At 43.1% G+C, this 21,865-nt stretch overlaps 1 protein-coding gene across 1 annotated transcript in view; it reads left to right on the top strand.

The window, feature by feature from the left end:
- RHOBTB1 (Rho related BTB domain containing 1) overlaps positions 1 to 21,865 on the top strand; it is a 61,157-nt gene that overhangs the window by 10,998 nt on the left and 28,294 nt on the right. The window contains 2 exon segments of the mRNA XM_021699699.1: positions 13,919 to 14,120; positions 14,479 to 14,582. Coding sequence (XP_021555374.1) covers positions 13,929 to 14,120; positions 14,479 to 14,582 — 296 coding nt within the window. The 5' untranslated portion in view covers positions 13,919 to 13,928.

Below are 21,865 nucleotides of genomic sequence, written 5' to 3'. Positions count from 1 at the left end.
AGCAAAAACCCTGGAATTGTATATTTTAAAAAGGTGAGTTTTATGACAGGTGACTTTTATCTCAATTTTTTTTAAAAAAGTAATAGATTTTCATCGTAGAAAATTTGGAAACTAAAGGGAAGTAGACAAATGACAAGTTATAGCCCGGTTACCCAACAACAGTCACTGTTATCTGTTGAGTGTACTTCCTTCCAATTTACCTTCCATATATTGCTGTTGCAGGAAGAACAGCTTCCCTTTCAATGATGGAGACACAATTATTAAATGTTAAGTATTTACATACTACTACCCACCCATTCTGCCCCTCCCCCTGAAAAGAAAAAAGGGTGGGTCCAAGGGAGATCCATTTAAATGGTGGAGGGGAATAATGATGGAGATACAAATGAGAGAAGCAGAGAGCAATGGCCAGCCCTGTCAGAGGTGATGGAGAGGCATCTGAGGTGAAAGTAGCTGGAGTCCCGAGAGGCAGAAGGACAGACCTGACCAGTTGCCAGGAGAGGTGGGACTCCTCAGGGACACATCCCAAAGAAACTTATTAGGAGTTTTGCTGCATGCCTGATAGGTCATGTAAACCACACCCCTCTATTCTTAAATACCCATGTTGTTTCCTGGCTTTCTAAAACTGACATTTGTGTTTCTTTTAGCCGGGTCATTGTGCTAAGATGGCACTTAGCGTGAGAGAGCGAGGAGGCCCAATTCTGTTTGAGTTGTGTAACTGAAACCTATTTGCTTATTTTGTCTAGTTTCCATCACTGTTTTTTAGATTGCTGTCCTGCACTTGCCCCCTGATAGTGTAGCATTAGCCTTTCTCCATATGATTGCAAACTCAATATAAACATGATTTTAAATAATGACAGTCTTAATAGATAAGACTTGTTGGCTCTTCTCTTGATGGCAAGCATAGTGATTAAATACTTTACAAGCATTATCTAATTTAATCTTTACAACACCCCATCCAGGGAGGCAATTATCCCCAGTTTACAGATAAGGAAATAGAAGTTTAGAGAGATTAAGTCATTGGCCCAAGATCAGATAGCAAGACCTTAATTATTCCCTCACTTGTCATGGATTTGTGTGGTTTTCATTTATTTCTTGTTCTTAATAAAGATGTGATAAACATATTTGGGGGTTTTTTTTTAAGATTTTATTTATTTATTTATTAGAGAGAGAGAGGGGGAGAGGCAGAGGGAGAAACAGACTCCCCACTGAGCAGGGATTCCCCACACAGGACTCTATCCCAGGACCCTGGGATCATGACCTGAGCCCAAGGCAGATGCTTAACCAACTGAGCCACCCAGGCGCCCCTAATATATTTGCTTTTAAAACATTTTCTGTTTATGAAGTTGTTTCTTTAGATGGATATATCAGGAAGTATTTTTTAAATTGCTGAGTGGTTCAGGTTTTCTTTTTTGTTGCTGTCAATAAAACCTCTCCTTTTAACTTTTTCACTTACTTTTTTGTTGTTAGGGAGTTTGGTTGGTACAACCTATGCTTTGGGGGATTTTTGTCCTTATGGTGGGTTAGTCAACTTCTGTAAATGTGCCAAGAACACTTGAAAGTACACTCTCTTATCATAGTTTCTTTTTTTTTTAATGTGGGATAGCTGTTCATTTATCGCTACTTTTTAGGCTATTCAAGCCCTCCATGTGTTGTTTTTCATTTTTGTTTTCTTAATCTAGTGTTGATTCTGATTCTTTATGTCACACATGTTACATATTTTCATTAATTTCTCCTTCTAGAGTTTTTCTTCATTTTTATTGTATGCCTTTTGCTTTGTGAATGTTCATTATTACTGTTATGCTTTTACTGTGAATTGCCCTTTTTTTACTGTTTATCTTTTAGAGATATTTTTTCTATACCACTTTGAAACCAAAATCAAAATAACAGTGAAGGCTAGTTTTACATTTTCAGTTGGTTTTGGTTTCCATAGTCCTTTTAAACTGAGATGCCCCCCCCCCTTTTTTTTTTAGTTCTTAATTTTGAATTATCTCTGGGTGTTTTGTCAAGTATCTTTGAGCAGTTTCATTCCTTAAAGAAATCTGAGTTTTTGCTCCCTGAGTCTTTGATATCTAAAAATAGCTTTATGTTCCCTTTACATAAATAACAATTTGACCAGATTCAGAAACTTGTGATTATGTCCTTTTTCTGTGAAGGCTCTCTATGTGTTTTTCTGTTGTCTTAAAATAGTGCATTGATGAAGTGTGTGGTCATCCATATTATTATTTCTTTATAGAAAGAAATGTCTTTGGCCATTAGTTTTAGAAGATGTTTTGCTAAGGTATTTGTAGGGTTATTATATCATTTTTCTGGCATCGTTATTTAAACGTTTTACTGAAAAATGTCTAGATGTAGAGTCTTCTTTTCTTTTTCTCCTTCTTCTCCATGTCCCATCCTCCTTTTTGTATTGGGAAAATTTTGTTCTATTAAACCACACTTTACTCCTTGAGTTCCTCCAGAAGCCCTATAGTATTCTGGGGATTGCTTATTGACTGTCAGCCTCTTTATTATCTTCCGCGACATCATTTTCACATGGCCTTCCTCCTATACTTAGAGCTTCTCATGTTTTACCTGACCCTCACTAATCCATTCTACTGCATCTTCAAGGCTATTTCCTGTTGCCACTATGGTTTGTAATTTGGCTGTCTTGTATTTCATTTAAACATGGCCTTTACGTGTCTTCTTGCCTGCTGGTAGCCTCCTCTGCTGTTAGTTTACACACCTGCATTATCTTCTTTTGCATGATCAACTACATGCTATCCCACATTAAAAAAAAAAAAAAACTGTGATAAGAGAGTGTACTTTCAAGTGTTCTTGGCACATTTACAGAAGTTGACTAACCCACCATAAGGACAAAAATCCCCCAAAGCATAGGTTGTACCAACCAAACTCCCTAACAACAACAGATATTTTTTAAAAACTTTTTTTTTTCTGCTGTTCCTTATAGCACAACTACTTCAGTAGAAGACCTTTCCTCTGTGTCTTTGGCAAACTAACTTCTTGTCCTTTTCTGCGTGTCAGGGTCTTTAATAGACCATATGGTGAATGGTCTGTTTACTTCAGCCATATAGAAAAAGATTCCCGGTGACCAAGGATTGAAGTATATTCAGTGCTTGGATAACCAGGGCTCTGTTGGAGACCAAGGTAGGGCTCTGGAGTGAACCCACCCAGTTCCAGAGTGGACAGGCCACACTATTCAGTATCGTATGGGTCACGGGAACTGTGGAGGGTTGACTTAAGAAGAGCAGTGAGGGATGTCACCACTGAAGATATACTAGTGGTCGGTCTTAGAGGTGGTACCCCTACCCCGATCCCTTTCCCCTTAACAAGACCCATCACTTCTGTTGCAGTGTCAAAATTGAAACCGCCTGGGTAAGCAGGAAGAAAAACAAAATAAAATAAGTCTTTCCCATGCTCAGTGCTGTCTACCTGGCTCGTTCTGAGCCAGGGGCAATCACTGGGGCTGCTCCTTTCCCAGGACAGCGTGCAGGGTTCCTCATGGCTTTCCAGTGGCTCCACAGCCTGCTCTTCTACCTCAGTCCCAACTCAAGCCAGCTCTCATTACTCCAGACCATGGGCATCTGTGGGGAGGGGCATCCTGCTTACCGCCCAGCCCAGTTCTTTTCCCTGTGGAAATGGGCAGTCTGCTGGTCTTCCGTGACTGGGCACCATGGCAGTGAGTGTGGCAGAAATCCTTCCAATTTCGGGTATATGGCTACTCGTTATCCTTATTCTGGTACTGTCGTGGAGTCTGCTATCTGTGGAGAATAAGGTTAATTTCAGTGAGACCATGTAGCAGGGGATCCAATGCATGTATTCTTCCAATGCTGTCTTGCCTTCAAGTCCAACGAATTACCTCTTGTGATGTCTTTTAGCAGAGATTGAATTTCCTCATTCAAGATTCACTTTCATGTCAATGATACATCCTTCTCCATAGGGAGTGGGTACATGTGCCTCCATTCTCCCCTTCTTTGCCAGCCAATCACTGACCTCACCCAAAGAGTTAGAAATCCCTTGAATGCGGATGTTAAAGTCCAAAAGTTGATGGGAATTTTATGAGACCCTTATATGTAAATAGTATTAAGACTCATAAATTGTCTCTAGGCACTAGAACAAAATAAATGATCACATTCCTTTTTTTTTCCTAAATCAGTTTCAGCCCTAAGCTCCTGCCTGCCTCTATTGGGGCTCCTTCTGCCCCCTGCCTTATCGTTTGGTGGAGGGGCCTGGTCCTTCGTCCCTGGTGTTCCCATAGTTACTGATGCTCTTCTTGATGGGGAGCCATGGCTGGTGTGATGCCATCTGTCAAATACCGCTCTCATGATGGGCCACACAGATGTCCCTCAAGGTGTTCCTCTCACTGACTGCGGGCTTAGCCACACGCCTTTGCTCTCGAGGCCATAGGCTTAGTGATCAGTCACCAGAGATAGCTGAGTGCAAGTTCGCTGCCAGATCCAGGGGGAAGGTTTCCTGAGGAAGGTGGAATGGCTGTACTTTTATATCCTATTGAACAAATATTAATTGAAAGCCACGTATGGCCAAGGCATTGAAAAGACTTGAGACTTTAAAGATGAGTAACAGTCTCTATTGCCAAAAAATGTACAGTCTTAGTGAGATGCAAGCAAGTACATACATGTCAGCATAATTGTCAATATTAACAAATCAGAATTTGGTAAATATCTGAGGAGCTAGTATAAAGGAAGAATGTTTTAAGTGCATCTTCTTCCAAAATATAACTTGTGTTCATCTACTTAGCTCCATCTCTGCTGATTCCTGGTCCAAACGTTCCCCCCCACCCCCCAGAGAACCTGGGAACATCCTCACTGGTCCTTCTGCCGCTGCTCCCCACACAGCAGTCCTGGAGGTATCAGTGATGCTTCTCAAAAGCAGATCAGAACCCGTGACTCCTTTGCCCACAACGTTTCAGTGGCTTCTCACTGCATTTAGAATAAAACCCAAGTTCCCTTCTGTGGCCTAAAAGGCCGTGTGTGATGTGGCCCCTGCCTTCTTTCCAACCTTCCCCTCTCCAGTTCCCCTGGTCCCAGCTCTTGCAGGCCTGAGCTCTTGCAGGCCTGCTTCTTTGCAATCTCATGACTGGGCCCTGCTCTTTCTTCAGGTAGCAAGAAGGTGGGGCCTCCTCAAAGAGGCCTCCCTTGTCTTTCCTGCAGGCCTCCCACCCATTATTTTCTCTCATAACACCCTTTCCTTTTCCTTCGAGGAACTTAAATCAAGGTTATGATTACATCTACCTGTTTCTCCCACCTGACTGCGAGGTCCATAAGAACAAGAGCCACACCCAGCTTGCTTATGCTGTGTACCTGTCCTAGGGGCCCGGTGCTCACTAAGTGCTCAGCCTATTCTTTCTTGAACTAAGACTGCCTGGGGCGCCTGGGTGGCTCAGTTGTTAAGCATCTGCCTTCGGCTCAGGTCATGATCCCAGAGTCCTGGGATCCCTGCTCAGTCGGAAGCCTGCTTCTCCCACTCCCCTTGCTTGTGTTCCCTCTCTCGCTTTCTGTTTGTCAAGTAAATAAATAAAATCTTTAAAAAAAAAAGACGGCCTGAGTCCTAAAGGTGCAGAACAATTTCAGTGGTAGGTCAGGGGCATGAGAAAGGACATCTGAGCAGAGTGGCAAGAGCAGAGTCAGCATATTTGTAGACAAAGGTCACCCAGTATGTCTAGAAGATAGCACACAGTTTACTTATGGTGGTTTTGAAACCTATCCTGAATTTTTTATGCATCTTTTAAGCTAAGTTTTTTATCTGTTCTTTATTTTTCAACTGGGGCAGCATTTATTAAGAGCAGTAGATAGATAGCAAGTTTATTTCTAATCCTGGCTCACCTTCCCCACTGACATCGAGTTTAAAAAAAAAGAGTGTGATCTTGTGTAGGTCTCCATTATCACAGGGCTCTGGCGAGGATAACAAGTGGATGTTTAAAAAAGTATCTCTGTATTATCTGTAATCCTGGACTTAACATGTGCTGTCCTTTCTGTTACTTAAACTCTTTTCCTTTCTGTTTTAATCAAAACTTTCAGTTGAAAAAAATATTGTTGATTTGCACGATGAAAGGCAATTTTATCCTGGAGATAGATTTCTGTAAACTTTTGATTTAGGGAAGCGCAGCCCAACCCTGACTGTCTCTTTCCCAGATCTGGACCCACTCTCCATTCCAGCTGAGATGTTTATATTATGCACAGAGCAGCTCCTGCCTGCCTAGGACTGGTGATTAAGAGCTCAGGATAATGAAATCTGCACAGTTGAAACTTGGCTGTTGGCTATGGTTATTATGCAACTCTTAACATTTCTCTTTTGTTTCCATCAATAATATAAAATTCCCAGTTTTTCTTTCTGAGCTCACTCTTCAAATACACTAAAATGTGTTCCACCAGTATTTTTTAGTGACCATGTTAAATTATTTCTTGAAATTCAGATTACATGCTTTTCTAAAGGACAAGAAAATTAGTGGCTGTGTGACACATTGTTCAAACCATCTATGAACAACCGAATGAACTGAAAGTACAAAGGCCCCTCTATGGGCCTTTGAGTTTTGCCTTTAAGCAGACTGCTCACCATGCTTTGATTCAAATAGCAAACTTAACAAGAAACACAACACAGGCGATGGTAAGAGATGGTGTATTCCAGTGTTGGGGTGATTTGGAGCAATTAGAAGATGCCTAGTAAGATGTAGACAAACGATAAGCCTTCCCTGCCTACCCTCCCTAATATCTGAATTTCTCATAGTAGGAGAGACTAACACACTGAGCTGGACTCAGTGAGTGGCTCTATACTGAAGTGCAGCTATCCAGGGGGAATAAGAGTATCTTGTACTTCATCAGCCACAGTGCCTTGGAATTACTGAATTATGGAGACAGGACGGTGATGGTCATCTAGCCGTCGTGTTATTGAGCCATAGTGAAAGTGCCTGACACTTCCTAAGAGCCTGGGTCTTAAAAGATGAACAGGACATCAGGAAGGCCATCATCTCAAGCCTGAAAGTGGGAACAGAGTACCACCCTGGGAAGAGAAATGATTTGAAAAAGAGACCAGGGCAGGTAAGCTCACATTTGGTTATGTCACTCTTTGGCTTATGGTTGTCCCTAGAAGAGAGTCACAAATAAATTGGGGGACCTGTGGACCCGAATGAATAGTCAAAGAAAGTTTTACAGAAGTGGGGCATGGTATACACTTACATTCCAAGCACTTTGGCACGTGTTAATACCCCAGAAACACGTGATGATTCATTAAGGGCATGAGATGGGCACTTTGAAGGTGTAGCCACAGGAAAAATACAAAGTTATCAAACCACCATTCTGTGGTTTGCTAACATAGGAAAAACCGAGTGTATCTGTGTCATTGTGATTGTGATTGATTCTCCTAGAACCATTTATGATACAAAGGAGGAAATAAATCGGTCTATGTGGAGGCAGGGCAATTAGGAAAACTTTTTAGAGGAGGTCATATCTGAATAAGGTTTTAAGGAATGAACAGAATTTGCCAGGCAGGCAAGAATGGTAGAGGGTTGGCTGGGGAATAGTATGTGTAAAGGCACTGAGGTAGCAAACAACATTTAAAATTTAGGAGGCCATTTTGTGTGGCAGAAGCATGCTGTCACTATTGTAAAAAAATTACCAAAAATTTGGGGTGCCTGAGTGACTCAGTTAAGCATCCGACTCTTGGTTTTGTCTCAGGTCATGATCTCAGGGTTATGAGATAGAGCCCTGTGCTCAGCATGGAGTCTGCTTGGGATTCTTTCCCTCTTCCTCTCCCTCCCCCTCTGCCCTTCCCCCCGCTTGCACACACACACGCCTGTGCTCTCTCTCTCTCTGTTAAATAAATAAAATCTTCTTTAAAAATTATCAAAAACTTAGTAGCTTAAAACAAAACAAATTTATTATCTTATAGTTCTGGAGTTAAAAGTCTGAAATGGGTTTCATTAGGCTAAAATTAAGATGTTGGTAGGCTGTGTTCCTTCTGGAGGCTCTAGGAGAAAATATGTCTCCTTTCCTTTTCCAGCTTCTAGAGGTCGCTTGCATTCCTTGGTTTATGGCCTTTCCCTCCATCTTTAAAGCCAGCAGTGTAGCATCTTCATATATCCCTCTCACTCTGATCTTCTCCCTCCTCCTTCCACATGAAAGAACCTGAGCAATTGCATTGGACCTACCCAGACGATCCAGAATGACCTCCTTATGCTAAAGTCAGCGATTAGCAACTTAATTCCATCTGCTACCCTAACTCCCCCATGCCATGTAATAGAATACATTCACAGATCCAAGAGATGAGGACATGAACAACTTTGAGGGACATTATTCTGCCTACCACACATGCAATAAAGATGTGGAGGGTGATGGTGAAGAGAAAGTTGGCATGATCCACCAGCCCTAGGTAGGAAAGATCATCCACCCAAAAGGGACCTATAATCTGATATTTAAAAAGGAAAAAAAAAATAGGAGAAGGAGTCAAGGTCCTGGTGATTTTCCTAATGTATAATGGGTGTGTTACTGATACATAACAAATCACCACAAAGCTTGGTGGCTTAAAACAATAATCTACTTTCTCATGAATCTGTAGGTTGCCTAGGTGATTCCTTAGCTGGGCTCACTCATAAAGCTTCCTTCAGCTGGAGAGTTGGCCGGGCCAGAGGGTACAAGTAGCAACACTCTATGGCATGTGGTGAAGCCATAGGCAGGCGATCTCGGTTACTCTCGCTGTGAATTCCATTCCTCTGCTAGGCCTGGCCGGCTTCCTGACATGACAGCCTCAGGACGGCATTCCCGCAGCGTGAGGGTGGAGCTGAGGGCGTCTGGAGACTTTGGCTCTGGAACCCACACAGTCTCACCACCACATTCTTCTAGATCAGGCCACACAGTCACATAGCTCGAATTCAAGACAAAGGGAAATAGATTCCATCTCCTGATGAGAGTTGCTGTCGTGACCACATTTCCTCTAGCACAGGCCATGAAGAGAGGTGTTTTTCCTTTAAGAGTAGGATTTTGAAACTTGAGATTTCAGGGGTAAAATGTTTCTGGCGGACAATGTCCAGTACATGACCAAAAGTATGAGGGGCTCAAGGAGAGTGCGGGGAAGGTCACTGGTGCTGAAGAGGTGGAGGGACTGTGGGCCAGAGTGTGGAACACATCACCCCGTGGACACAGCAAGAAAGCTGAGTTGGTGGTGAATGTGGAGGAGGGACGTGACGTCCAGAAGGTTACAGTAATCATGGCGTGGGCACCTGGGGCGAACTGGACAGCCAGGAGGTCATGACCACAGTCTCTAAGCAGCCTGGGGATGGTGGGCACCAGCACCCAGGGGCAGCCACCCTGCACCCCCTCACTGAGTCCTCACTCCCCACCCCCCACACTATCTTATTCACTTGCCAGTCTTTTTTTTTTTTTTGAAGATTTTTTTTTTTATTTATTTGAGAGAGAGAGAGCTCATGAGAGGGGGGAGGGTCAGAGGGAGAAGCAGACTCCCTGTTGAGCAGGAAGCCCGATGTGGGACTCGATCCCGGGACTCCAGGATCATGACCTGAGCCGAAGGCAGTCGCTTAACCAACTGAGCCACCCAGGCGCCCTTCACTTGCCAGTCTTAATAAACGTCCCGCTCTGATGTCCAGAATGTGTGGATACCTTCTTCAGCACTTCATGGTCAGCGTCCATGTCCCCAGGATTCAGTGAAAGTATGAAACGAAGTCCAAGTCAGTTTGAGTAAGATTACAAAGCTGCCATAGTAACAGGTTACCAGTGTCTGTCCTTCCTAGCTTTTCTTTTTCTTTTATTATACTTTCTTTGTCTCCTCAGATATGGATCTGAAGGCAAAAGTGTGTCTGCACTGATCAGCAGGAATCCTGGTGGTGAAATTTATTAACAGTGTTAACTGAATAGTATTTATTGCTCTTATTCTAGGTAAATAAAAATCAGAAACCAGATAGTCATTAACCAGATGGTCCTAAGAGCTCATTCAACCATAAGAGTGCCCAAATAGGAATAAATTAGAGCCCATAACAAGTAAAGAAGGATAAAATTGCATATTTTTATAATTATCATAATTTAATATTTATGTGTAACAGATAAATAATGGGTTCACAATACACGTGTAGATGTATTTTCAGATTACCACAAAATAAAATTTCTACCCAAAAGAAAAGATTTTAAGTATTTGGAAATCCAGAAAACCCTTCCTGGAAATGCCATGTCTCGAGTGAGTGATCTGGGCTATGAGTGTTGAATTCTGCCCTGCATTTTATTTCCCTTACTTGTTGTCCCCTTTGTACGAGGCCCAGCACCTTTGGCAGTCACTTCAGTTTTGAGCAGATTGCTAAAGATTAGAGGACCCACAGATGTTATTCTCACCTTTGACACACAAATTCTTTTTAGGACTGTGCATGAGATGTGTCTATAAATAAGTAATGATATTTTTGTAATCATAGCCTTAATATAAAACCAGGAGGGCTTTTATCCACTTCAGTGTATCTTCTGTGAAAGCTCTACAGCTATTCCACCAACTCTGTCATGTTTCAAATTATTTGAGGGATTCCTTTTTGAGAGCTGCTCTCCAAAGCTATTTTGCAAGCCAACAAGAAGACCAACCATGTATTTTTTCTTAAAAGATTTTATTTATTTATTTGACAGAGAGAGATACAGTGAGAGAGGGAACACAAGCAGGGGGAGTGGGGGAGGGAGAAGCAGGCTCCCCGCTGCAGAAAGCCCGATGCAGAGCTTGATCCTAGGACCCCGGGATCATGACCTGAGCTGAAGGCAGATGCTTGACTAAGCTACCCAGGCGCCCCCAACCATGTATTTTTTATGTCTATTTTAGTTTTGACTAAATCCAAACATGCCCCCAAATTTTAAGGATTGGCTCTCTATGATTTTTATCTACCTAAAAAATAAAATTCACTTTCAAAAGAGAAAGGTTTTCTACCACTTAGGACAATCAAAATACTATACCTCAGGCTCCAGAGTTGTGGGGCTCTAAATAGATCCTGTTTTTCTGACACAGGGTGCCCCTTGGTAGTATCACCAGAAACATATCAAGTTTCTTATCAATAACAACTGTTAGCATTTTTACTCTAGAATCTAGAAATACCCCAGAAAAATACTATTTTTTAGATTTTTATTTATTTATTTGAGAGAGAGACAGAGATAGCGAGAAGAGAGCATGAGTGGGGAGGAGAAGGAGAAGCAGACTCCCCACTGAGCAGGGAGCCCGACGCAGGGCTCGATCCCGGGACCCTGGGATCATGACCCGAGCCAAAGGCAGACGCCCAACCAACTGAGCCACCCAGGCCCCCCAAATGTTTTTAACCTACCTTTCCAACTGCATTGTCATTTAGCTAATTATGTCCAGCTCCCACCCAGAACTTTTTTGCCTTCTTTGCGTAACATCAGGTATATGCTCCATCTTGTACCTATGTTCTTTGTTTTTCAGTGACTTACTCTTTAATTACTCTACTAAAATGTATCCTTTTTATAGGTCTTTGTGGTTATTAGGTTTCTGATTTTGCATCCAATTCTGGTCTTCCTGCCTGACTCAATTCAAGGTGTTCATCTTCATCATTATAATTATAATCTTTGGGGTCATCAGTGTGTCAGCTACATCAGTTCACCTAACCCTCACTACTTGAGGAGACTGGTACTAGAATTCCTATTTAACAGATGAGGAAGCTGAGGCTAAAAGCGCAAATACCTCTCCCAATGGCAAATGGCTGGAAAATGGGGAGACTAGGATTCAAACTCACATCCCCTCGAAGGCAGGAATTTCTCAACCTCAGCACTCTTGACATTTGGGGCCAGATTATTCTTTGTGGTGGGGGCTGTCCCTTGTATTGTAGTATGTTTCAAAGCATCTCTGGCCTCTACCCACTAGAAGCCAGTAGCACTCCCCCACCCCATGTGACAACCGAAAATATCTCCAGACTTCGTTAAGTGTTCTCCAGCAGATATTTAAGGACCACTGGTCTAATCCCAAAGTCAGGCTTATGCCCCATTATACTATGAAATCGGGAACTAATAAAACCATAGGCTAGATTTTGAAGAGATCAATTTGAGGAGTTACCACATGTGAATGATCATCAGAATTGAATTGGAGTTTTTTTTAAGCCTCTTTCTCCACCCGAGACCTTCAAAATCTGCATTTGCCAGGTGGGGAACAGGTATCTGTCTATTTTAAGCCTCTCTGTGGCGTTCGAACCATAGACCAGATCCTAACCTCACCACACATCTGTTCTTTGAATCACTCCACTCAATTCTTGCCAAATAGTCTCTAGCCTCAGTTTTAACACCTCCTGTGATGGTGTTACAGGAGACAATCTCGTGTTCAGATGGTACTAACTGGGAAAAAGTATTCATTCTACTTAATAACCTTCCTTCTGTCTCTCCCTCTATACTCTTAATCTCATATTATCCAAATTATCTGTTTTCTCAAATCAGGTGACTTACTGAGTCCCAGGTATGTATTAAGCCCTACTCTGAACAGTTTCTTGACCATTATAGCCATTAAAACCACTCTCAACTTGTTAAAAGTGACCATCTAGGGGTCTCTGGGCAGCTCAGTCGGTTAGGCATCTGACTCTTGATTTCAGCTCAGGTCATGATCTCAGGATCCTGAGATCAAGCCCCACATTGGGTTCCACGCTCAGCAGGGAGTCTGCTTCTCTCTCTCTCTCTCTCTCTCTCTTTCTGTTCCTCTCCCTTTGCCCCTCTCCTGCTCGCACGCTCTCTCTCTCTCTAATAATAATTTTTTTTAAAGTGACCATCTAACCAGTTTTCTCCATTTAACAAGAGACTTCCTCAAAAGGGCAATTATAATTCATTAAAATCTTAAAATCTTACATGGTTGGTCACCCATCCAGCTGCTGCCAGGAAGCAGTCCGCTTTGTATTTTATGGAGGTTCCTGCCCCCAGGCGGGTGGGGAGCTGGCAAGAGCTTTCTCTCTTCCTTTTGACCCCTCACTCAACAACCCTCTTAAACCTTTTTGATGGTTTCAGGAAGATTCCAAACTAGCTCCTCATCCTGGTAAAATCATTCTTTACCATATGTTCCAGATTTCTTGATGAAAACAGAAAGAGAACTTAAAAGTATATTGCTTGGGGCGCCTGGGTGGCTCAGATGGTTAAGCGTCTGCCTTCGGCTTAGGTCATGATCCCAGGGTCCTGGGATCGAGCCCCGCATCGGGCTCCCTGCTCCGCAGGAAGCCTGCTTCTCCCTCCTCCACTCCCCCTGCTTGTGTTCCCTCTCTCGCTGTGTCTATCTCTGTCATATAAATAAATAAATAAATAAATAAAAGTATATTGCTTTATGATGCCCCTCTTGAGAATACCATTTTTATGAATTTGATTAATAAAAACAGATGAATAAATATAAATTGATTTTATGGCTGTATCAAAATTCAGTTTTACAGTTTACCCTTCTTTAAAGCCGAGAAATCCTTTCTGCTTGCACTTTGGATCCCCCTCTAAGTCACCCATGATAGTGGAGAACCTACAGTAAACTGCCTTTCAGTGGGAGATTTGGGGTCGGTGGAAAATTGTGATGGTGTGGATGCTAATATCACCAAGGCAGCTTACGCCCCGATGTCTAAGGTTAACCCTGCAGGTGACCGGTCTCTTTCGTGGGTGCACACGAGTAGCTAGTGAACTGTAAATGTGTGCCAATGGTCCTGACTTGCCTGGATGGGTTTTCAGTAGGCAGGTTGTGTTTAGAGAAAACCAAGGAGAAAATAACATGGTAACGGGAATAAACCGTTTGGGGTCAAAATAACAATCCGGCGATGTTTTTGTACTTGTGTGAGACATAAATAGAAAACTTGAGTTTGAGTTAAGCTTCGTATGAACTTCCAAACTTCTTGCTTATGCTTGGGCACCTCCGGAGAAGCGCCTGGACCGCTCTCATCTTTGATTGCTCCATCACTGTCTTCTTACAGAGCTTTATAAATGGACACTGACATGGACTACGAAAGACCCAACGTTGAAACCATCAAGTGTGTGGTCGTGGGAGACAATGCTGTGGGGAAGACGCGCTTGATCTGTGCCAGGGCGTGCAACACGACGCTGACGCAGTATCAGCTGCTGGCCACCCACGTGCCTACCGTGTGGGCGATTGACCAGTACCGAGTGTGCCAGGAGGTAAGGGGTACAGAGTTTCTTTAGACTGCTAAGGGGACATCCCTGCTGCTGCCAGTCTGATTTTAAAAGGGGGTCGGGGTAATTTGTGCATGCAAAATCAAGCTAATGTTCTTAGTGCCGCCAGAGAAAACAAAAGCAAAATGCGCCCTTGGGAGTCTGGCTACCCTATCCTGAACGAGGAGGGTTTGAGTCGTGTGATTCCAGGAAGAGAATTCGGACTTAGCTCAAGTCCTGTTAGATGGAACAAGAAAACTAAATGCAGGTGGGACAGGTGGGCCTGGAGGGTGCTGACCTGCGCACTCTTCTGCTGAGGAGCCTCTGAATGACACTGAGCAGGAATGCACTCTCTCTCCTGCAGGTCCTGGAGCGTTCCCGGGATGTTGTGGATGAAGTGAGCGTCTCTCTCAGGCTTTGGGATACTTTCGGCGATCATCACAAAGACAGGCGTTTTGCATATGGCAGGTAAACCAAGACCGCTGCCGTGCGGTTGAGCTTGAGTACAATTTCCTTTCCAAAACCTGCAGCTGCTTCATAAATCAACAAAAGCCACAACATATGGCCTTGAAATGTGTTGGGTTCTGCGCTGTGTTTAAGAAAAAAGAAAAAAAATGATATTGTTTTCTGATGTCAAGAAAAGCAGTCTGCCTTGACACTAGGTCCCTCCCAGGAAGTCCCTCGTTTAAAACAACCAGTGTTCATTAAACTGGGACGATAGCTAGAGGATTCTGGTGTGCTCTGGCCCTGAGCTGCTTTGATTGCTATTTTCCTGAATGGTAATTTATTTACCTTTTGCTAGAATGTTTTAAGTTATTTTAGCGCTTGGCCACCCCACTTCAGAAGGTCTCTTTGGTCTTTTCATGACCATATTAGCAGAGTCTCATGTTATTTGCTTTGGGCTTTGTTATCTGAAAAGTCTATTATTTTTATTTGAAGGTCGTTTTTAAAAAGAAAGAAAAATACCTCTGAAATCATTCACAAGGCACGTTTCCAAAATGAAATGAAGCACTAATGTCTATTTTACTTTAAAAATCAAGGAAAAATCCAGAAGAAGGAAAAATCCAGTGAAATCCCTGTAGTGAGTCTAGGACACTGATATGACGAGGAACATGGTCGAAATGCCTGAAAGTCTTTAGCAACTTCTTCTTGTCACCAGAACTTTTAAGGTCTCTTGGTGAATGTGTTATAAGCTATCAAAATCCAGATAAGGAGGAGATTTTCTCACCCCTTAATTGTAAATTAACACATTTGATCTTAAGGTTAGAATTAAGGTGTCATGGATCCTCTGTCCCTTGTTAACATCGAATGTCATGTGATCTCACAGGATTGGATTAGATACTCAAGGCCGTGAGTTCCTCCTTGGTATTGAGATAGGCATTTTAAAAAGTACCTCTCTTTCTTCAAGCCAGTAGCTCTCTGAAGGCTCTGAACAGACTTTTACTGGCATTTATCCACATGATCTAAAATACTGAATAAAGCTGCTGAAAGGGTTTGTCCCTTTCCCGAGAAGTTGTTCACACACCGAAAGAATCTGCCGTTTAGACCAGTTTGTTTGTGGGGACTCAAGAGAGAGGCACAAGGGAAGTAAAACATTGATTTTAATGTCCCCTGGGTAATGAGGACTTTTGAGGTTATAGTGTTGTAGATACTTTTCTTCTCCTTGAATTTCCTGTTTCATAATTTCTTTTCTTTCCATGGTGTTCTTGATTCTTATATTAGTTGCCATTTGGGTTTTTTTTGTTCTTTTATCCAAGTATTCCACACATAAAAAAAATAATGATAAAGTCCGCATAAGTCCCAGGCGGTCGGATTTGTAATCTCTATGGTTGTAAGCCAGCATGATAAAATGATTACTTTAAGCAAAGGAAGGATGGATGCCATAGATTGCTGTGGACATTTTGTACCCTCACTTCTAAAAAGCTGTCTGAAAAGGATGGACCTCGCGCTGAGCTTACAGAGTGTTTGGGTTTACCTGCTCCAGACTGTTTCACCAGCTCAGCGGCTTGTTGCCACTTGAATTTTATGCAGTTGGAAGAATGAGTTTTAACTTGGCCCCACAGTGTAACTCTTATCCTTTGGTAATAGAAGGATTACTTCTCCACTGTCGTGTGAGATTCCTACTTAGGAGCTTAATGGCATGATGGCCGGCCTCGATCTCACATCGACAGGCATCCCCACGGGGCCTTGTCCAGCCCCCTGATGTATCTGGGGTCTTTTGGCAATGGGTCATCCCTGTGTTTGTTCCCTCCCAACAAAAATAAGCTGCTCTTTCATGTGACTCCATCAGTTCCAACTTCATTGTTCTGCTCCCTTGTCTGTAGCGTTTGGTCCTATCAGCTCGAACCTGCTCCCCCTTTGATACGGAAACAGGATGTGTTCTTCAAGCCAAGTCTGATCCTCTGAGCAACACAGAGGGGCTTCAGGAAACACTCCCGTGTTTCTGGCCCAGCTCTCTGTGGACCTCAGTTTATGTGCTTGTTTGTACCTTGTGTTTCCTCTGTCTTCTCCGATTCTCCACAGCCTGCAGGCGTCCTGCCACAGACCCCACCACGAGTAAAGAACAAAACCCAGAGCTGTTCTGTCTCAGCCTCCAGCATCTTTCTGTAACGCTAAATATGTGATTCCACATTGATGTGGCACCAAAAGATTACATTTTGTGGAAGAGTCTGGTAGTAATAGGAGTTCCTTTCACTTGGTACAGGGTTCTGGCCACTGTATTTCATTGCTTTGCAAGAGCTGATTAATTTCTTTGTGACTTCCATTTTTAGCTTTGTATCATTCGGGAAGGAAAAAAATCCTAATTATAATTTTTGACAATCAGTTTGGTTTGCACACCTGCTTTTTTTGATGGATGTTTTTACTGTGCTTGGTGTGAATGACGAATCAGTAGAATGTGATGTATTCCTTATACCTGGAAATGTATTTGGAACCTCTTTAAAAATCATTCGTTTGAGGGGTGCCTGGGTGGCTCAGTCGTTAAGCGTCTGCCTTCGGCTCGGGTCATGATCCCAGGGTCCTGGGATCGAGCCCCGCATCGGGCTCCCTGCTCCACAGGAAGCCTGCTTCTCCCTCTCCCACTCCCCCTGCTTGTGTTCCCTCTCTTGCTGTGTCTCTCTCTGTCAAACAAATAAATAAAATCTTTAAAAAAAAAAAAAATCATTCGTTTGATTCTTACAGTGACTGTGAGCGAAACCAGAGTCCTAGGAAGATGACTTAGACCTTGTCTTCAGCATCCTCTGCTTCCTTGCACCGGGGTAGTTAATAAGGTGCCCCCTCAAACATTCTCTGGCACGGACAGGCTCTACTTGCAGCGTGGATCCTGTGGGCCAAGGTGCTGTTGGTCTGCCCACTCGAATTTGTACATTTCCTAGCATGAGAGAACTATAAGCAGAAGGGCATTAATTTTTCAACCCATTTTTTAACCAACCAGAATAATAGCTCCAATTTATCGAAGGCTTACATGTGCCAGTCAAAATATTAGGTGCTTTGCCAACATTATTTCAGTTAATCCTTTCAGGAACCCTAGAAGGCAGAGATTCTCACCATGCTACAGCTGAGGGCAGAGTTGAGTTCTTTTACTACCATAACATGCCCAAGAGTGAGTTTCAGAGACAGGGTCAAACCCACCCCTGCCTGACTCCTGGCTCCCACACCTTCTGCTGTACCAAGCTCCCTCAGCCTCATTGTAAAGAGATGCAGCTGGAACCCAGCCCCACATTGATGAGCTGGGTGCCTCTTTGCTCTTCCGTATTTGTGCAAAGGCTTACAGCTAGAAGAGATCTCTCAAGGTCACCTGGTTGACCCCTCTGCTTCAGGAAGGTAAATTATCCACCCAAGGAAAATACTGAGTATAGGAGTCCTTCTACTATTGGATGGAGAGGAAAGATAGCAGAGCACCCTCAGCATCCTAACATGTAACATGCCTGGCATCTGTCAAACCCTCTCTTGTCTGGAGTGAATGACTCCCAACTCTGTTGTAGCCTTTCTTCCCACCACCTACTTTCTATCCACTTTGGATGAACCTTTGAAGCTCTTTGCTGGATCTTTAAAATATCAAGAACACAACTGTACCTAGTAACCATGGCTGTGGTTAACTGCTCTTTTTTGGCAAGAAGAGAGCCTCTTTTTAAAGGGCTCTTGGCTCCAGGTTTTCCCCCCAGAACCGTTATAAGAATGAAATGTTCACAGTCAGGTACCTGGCACGGAAAATACAGGGAGGATGGGTCCTGCCTTTCCACAGGGCATCTGGGCCCGTGCTGCTCTCCGATACCACACCACGCATAAGTGATTACCAATTTATTGTTTCCTTTCCTTGAAAACCTCCACCATTGATCTGTCTCAGGATCAGATAGCCTTCCAACACGTCATAAAGCCTGTGGTGCTGGGAGTGGTGCTAACGGCAGCTCCAATTGAATCAAGGCTTCCTGTGAGCCAGGCCTGTGCCTGACGCTTTACCACTTCATTCTTGCAGTGACCCTGCAAAGTAGGCTCATTACACAGTTGAGCAAACAGGCACAGAATGGGGCTAAGGTCAGTCAGCTGGGAAAGGGTAGGCCTGAACTTGTCCTGTTCGTTCTGTCTGACTCCAGAGCTCATACCATCCCTCTCCAGCATGTTGTGGCTAGAAATGATAGACTGATGACCAGCTTACCTTACAGTTATTCCCAGTCCAGTCTGATGTTTATGCTGTTCTGTGTGGGCGGTGAAGACCAGCATTCTCCGTCTATCACCAGCTCTAATATGCCGTTGTGCCTCTTAAGTCCTTTAATACATAACAAACAGCTTCTTTCTTTAAATAGCTAAACAGGAGAGCTTCCACTTTCAGTAAAAATGATACATCCAATTGAGCTTTTTGAAAGGGAGTGGGAGCCTTGGGTACTTTATATGGCATGCTCTCCCCTGAAAATTTAACTTACATATCCAGATCCTTACCTGTACACCCCACAGTTTCTGGGCATATTTTCTGTTCAGTTGGAACTCATTTATTAATACAGATTATTCATTTATTAATACAGATTATTCTTCCACACCTATTTCTCTCAAATGTCAGTTCCTATGAGAGGTACGGTATTGTTTTAAATGACAACATTAATCAGAGCCATGGTTTCTGTGTGTCTATTTAGACAAGATAGGTCTGGTTCCACAGTCAAGACACATGTAATCAGATACACCATGAACACATCCCATTCTGAATGCTCGGTTGAGGCTCTTTTAAAAATTCAGGACTATGGGGCGCCTGGGTGGCTCAGTTGGTTAAGCGACTGCCTTCGGCTCAGGTCATGATCCTGGAGTCCCTGGATCGAGTCCTACATCGGGCTCCCTGCTCGGCAGGGAGTCTGCTTCTCCCTCTGACCCTCCCCCCTCTCATGCTCTCTCTCTCTCATTCTCTCTCAAATAAATAAATAAAATCTTTAAAAAAAAAAAAAAATTCAGGACTGTGGGTGACCAGTGTTTATGTCTTTGTCTGGGATTGGCTGTACTTGTGGTTAATGGCAAGGGGAAAAGTAGGAAGCATCTAATGTGTCTAGAAAGAGTGCTTTGAATTAGCTCTTCTTGTCCACGCAGGTTATAAACGCTGGGCCAGAAGTAACAGTCTAATGACCATTTCAGGACAGCAAAGAGCCTGTTGGACCATGAAATCTATCAAGTGGAGGTGGGCCTGGGCCAAGACTAGGCTGAGGCAATAAGGCACTCACCTTGGGCATAAAATATAAATAGTAATAACTTTTAAAAGATAGGATCACTGGTTTTTTTTCTTTCAAGCTCGGTAGGGCTCATCATGGCACTATTACTGGTCCTGACTTTATTTAAAATTTTGATACTTTATTCACCATGGATTTTTTTTTTTTTTTGCCTTATTGATTTTCTTTAAAAGTAAAGTAGGCATCTGGATTATAGTTTTTTGGCACCTCGCTGAATTTTGCATCTGAAATAAAAGAGTCCTGCTCACTCTCAAGACCCTCTTCACCTGAGTCCTGGCCCCGATGGTGGAGTTGAGAAATAGGTAGCAAAGCAGCAAAAGGAGGAAAGTTCACAATGTGCATACTATATGGAAAAGTAACCCAAACCGCACTTCTAAATGTGGGCACAAAAGGATCTAGGGAAATTATTGCTACCTCTGTCCTAAAGCTATGTAGTCCTGTGTATTGCTGTGGCCTAAAGAACTACGATTTGCCCAGGTTATAGAAAACAGGAGAAAGGGGGCCCCTGGGTGGCTCAGTCGGTTAGGCATCTGACTATTGATCTCAGCTCAGGTCTTGATCCCGGGGTGATGAGTTCAAGCCCTGTGTTGGGCTCCACACCCACTACTTAAAAAAAAAAAAAAAAGAAAGAAAGAAAGAAAGAAAAGAAAAAAGAATCAAGTAGAAAGACTTGGAAAAATAGCTAGCTGGACCAAGGAACAGGAATTTAGTTGTTCCCCAAGAGGTTGGACTAAACTGCAAGTTTGAGTAGACCTGCCCATGCTGGTTGTTCTGATGTCAGAGTTCTAGGGAGAGGTAAATCAGCAAATTTTAGCCAGTTCCTGGATGATTATAAAGCAGGGGGTCCTCAAGCCATGCTTTGTTACACACTGCCATGAAATCATCATGATTATCATGCTCTTTACTGAACCTCAGCCAAAAAGGAGGACTCTCTTAAAGATTAGAGACAGAACCTTCGAGTGAAGGAAACCAAGGAAAGGAGCACATACTGTGTGATTCCATTCCTATAACATTCTGGAAAATGCAATCCATGGTGACAGAAAGTAGATCACTGGTTGCCTGGGAAAGAAGAGGGAGGGGGAGGATGGATTACAAAGGGACACAAGGAAACTTTGGAGGTGATGGAAGTGTTTGTTATTTTGATTGGGATGTGATAGTATTGGGTGCATAATATGTATGTCAGAACTAATCAAACTAACCCTTTAAGTCTGCGAAGTTTATTGTCTTTAAATAGTATCTCAAATATTTTTTAAATAAAAATATTTTTATGGATAGTCAAGGTAATCCCGGAAATGTGAGGAAATGTGCACGGTAGACAATACATGTTTTAATTATTTATAGAACTTCAAGTTAATTCACATTGAAAATACAAATCATTTGTGTGAACTTAGGGGGAAAAAATGGGACCAGATCTTGAATAGATGACTGTGGGAAATAGGATGGTTCTAGAATCTCAAAGCTCAGTGATGGAACACTATCAGATTTTCCCCAAATCATGCTGACTCCCTTTCCCCAGAGGTAAGCCCTCAGCTGTGTGGATCAGTCTGACCAAGGGGCCTGTGTCTTTGGCTGTGGTTGTGTTTGTATCTTTTTCTAAGATACATTGGCGAGGTACCCTGTGATAGCTGAAGAGAGGACTCCACGTTCCCTGGAAGTTTCCTGTTTCTCCATTTCTCCCTCAAATAGTAACAATGTGGGCTTTTGTAGTTGGTTCCTTCTGCAACTGGGGAGTGCAGTGATAACCTGTGGGAGTATACAAATTATCTTGTCCATTTCGTACTCAGTCACCCTGGCTGAGGATTGGGTGCAGAGGTGGGCGAGGAGTGTCCTTCCCCTGGGTTAGGTCGCTGCCCATTGGGTGTGAGGCTCCACCCCTCTTTGTTTCTCTGGACTGAGTCCCAGCCTGCTTGTCCAGCCTGGTCTCTTGCTCCAGACATAAGAATATTTGCAGTTCTGTGTTCTCTGTAGCGGGTAGGCCCACAAACGTGCATTACATCCATCTAGAAATTACACCCCTGCCCACCTATTCTTTACCTAGTTAATTAC

Source organism: Neomonachus schauinslandi, chromosome 6 (assembly GCF_002201575.2).
Source record: "Neomonachus schauinslandi chromosome 6, ASM220157v2, whole genome shotgun sequence".
NCBI lineage: Eukaryota > Metazoa > Chordata > Mammalia > Carnivora > Phocidae > Neomonachus > Neomonachus schauinslandi.
This window is presented reverse-complemented; position numbering and strand designations above follow the sequence as displayed.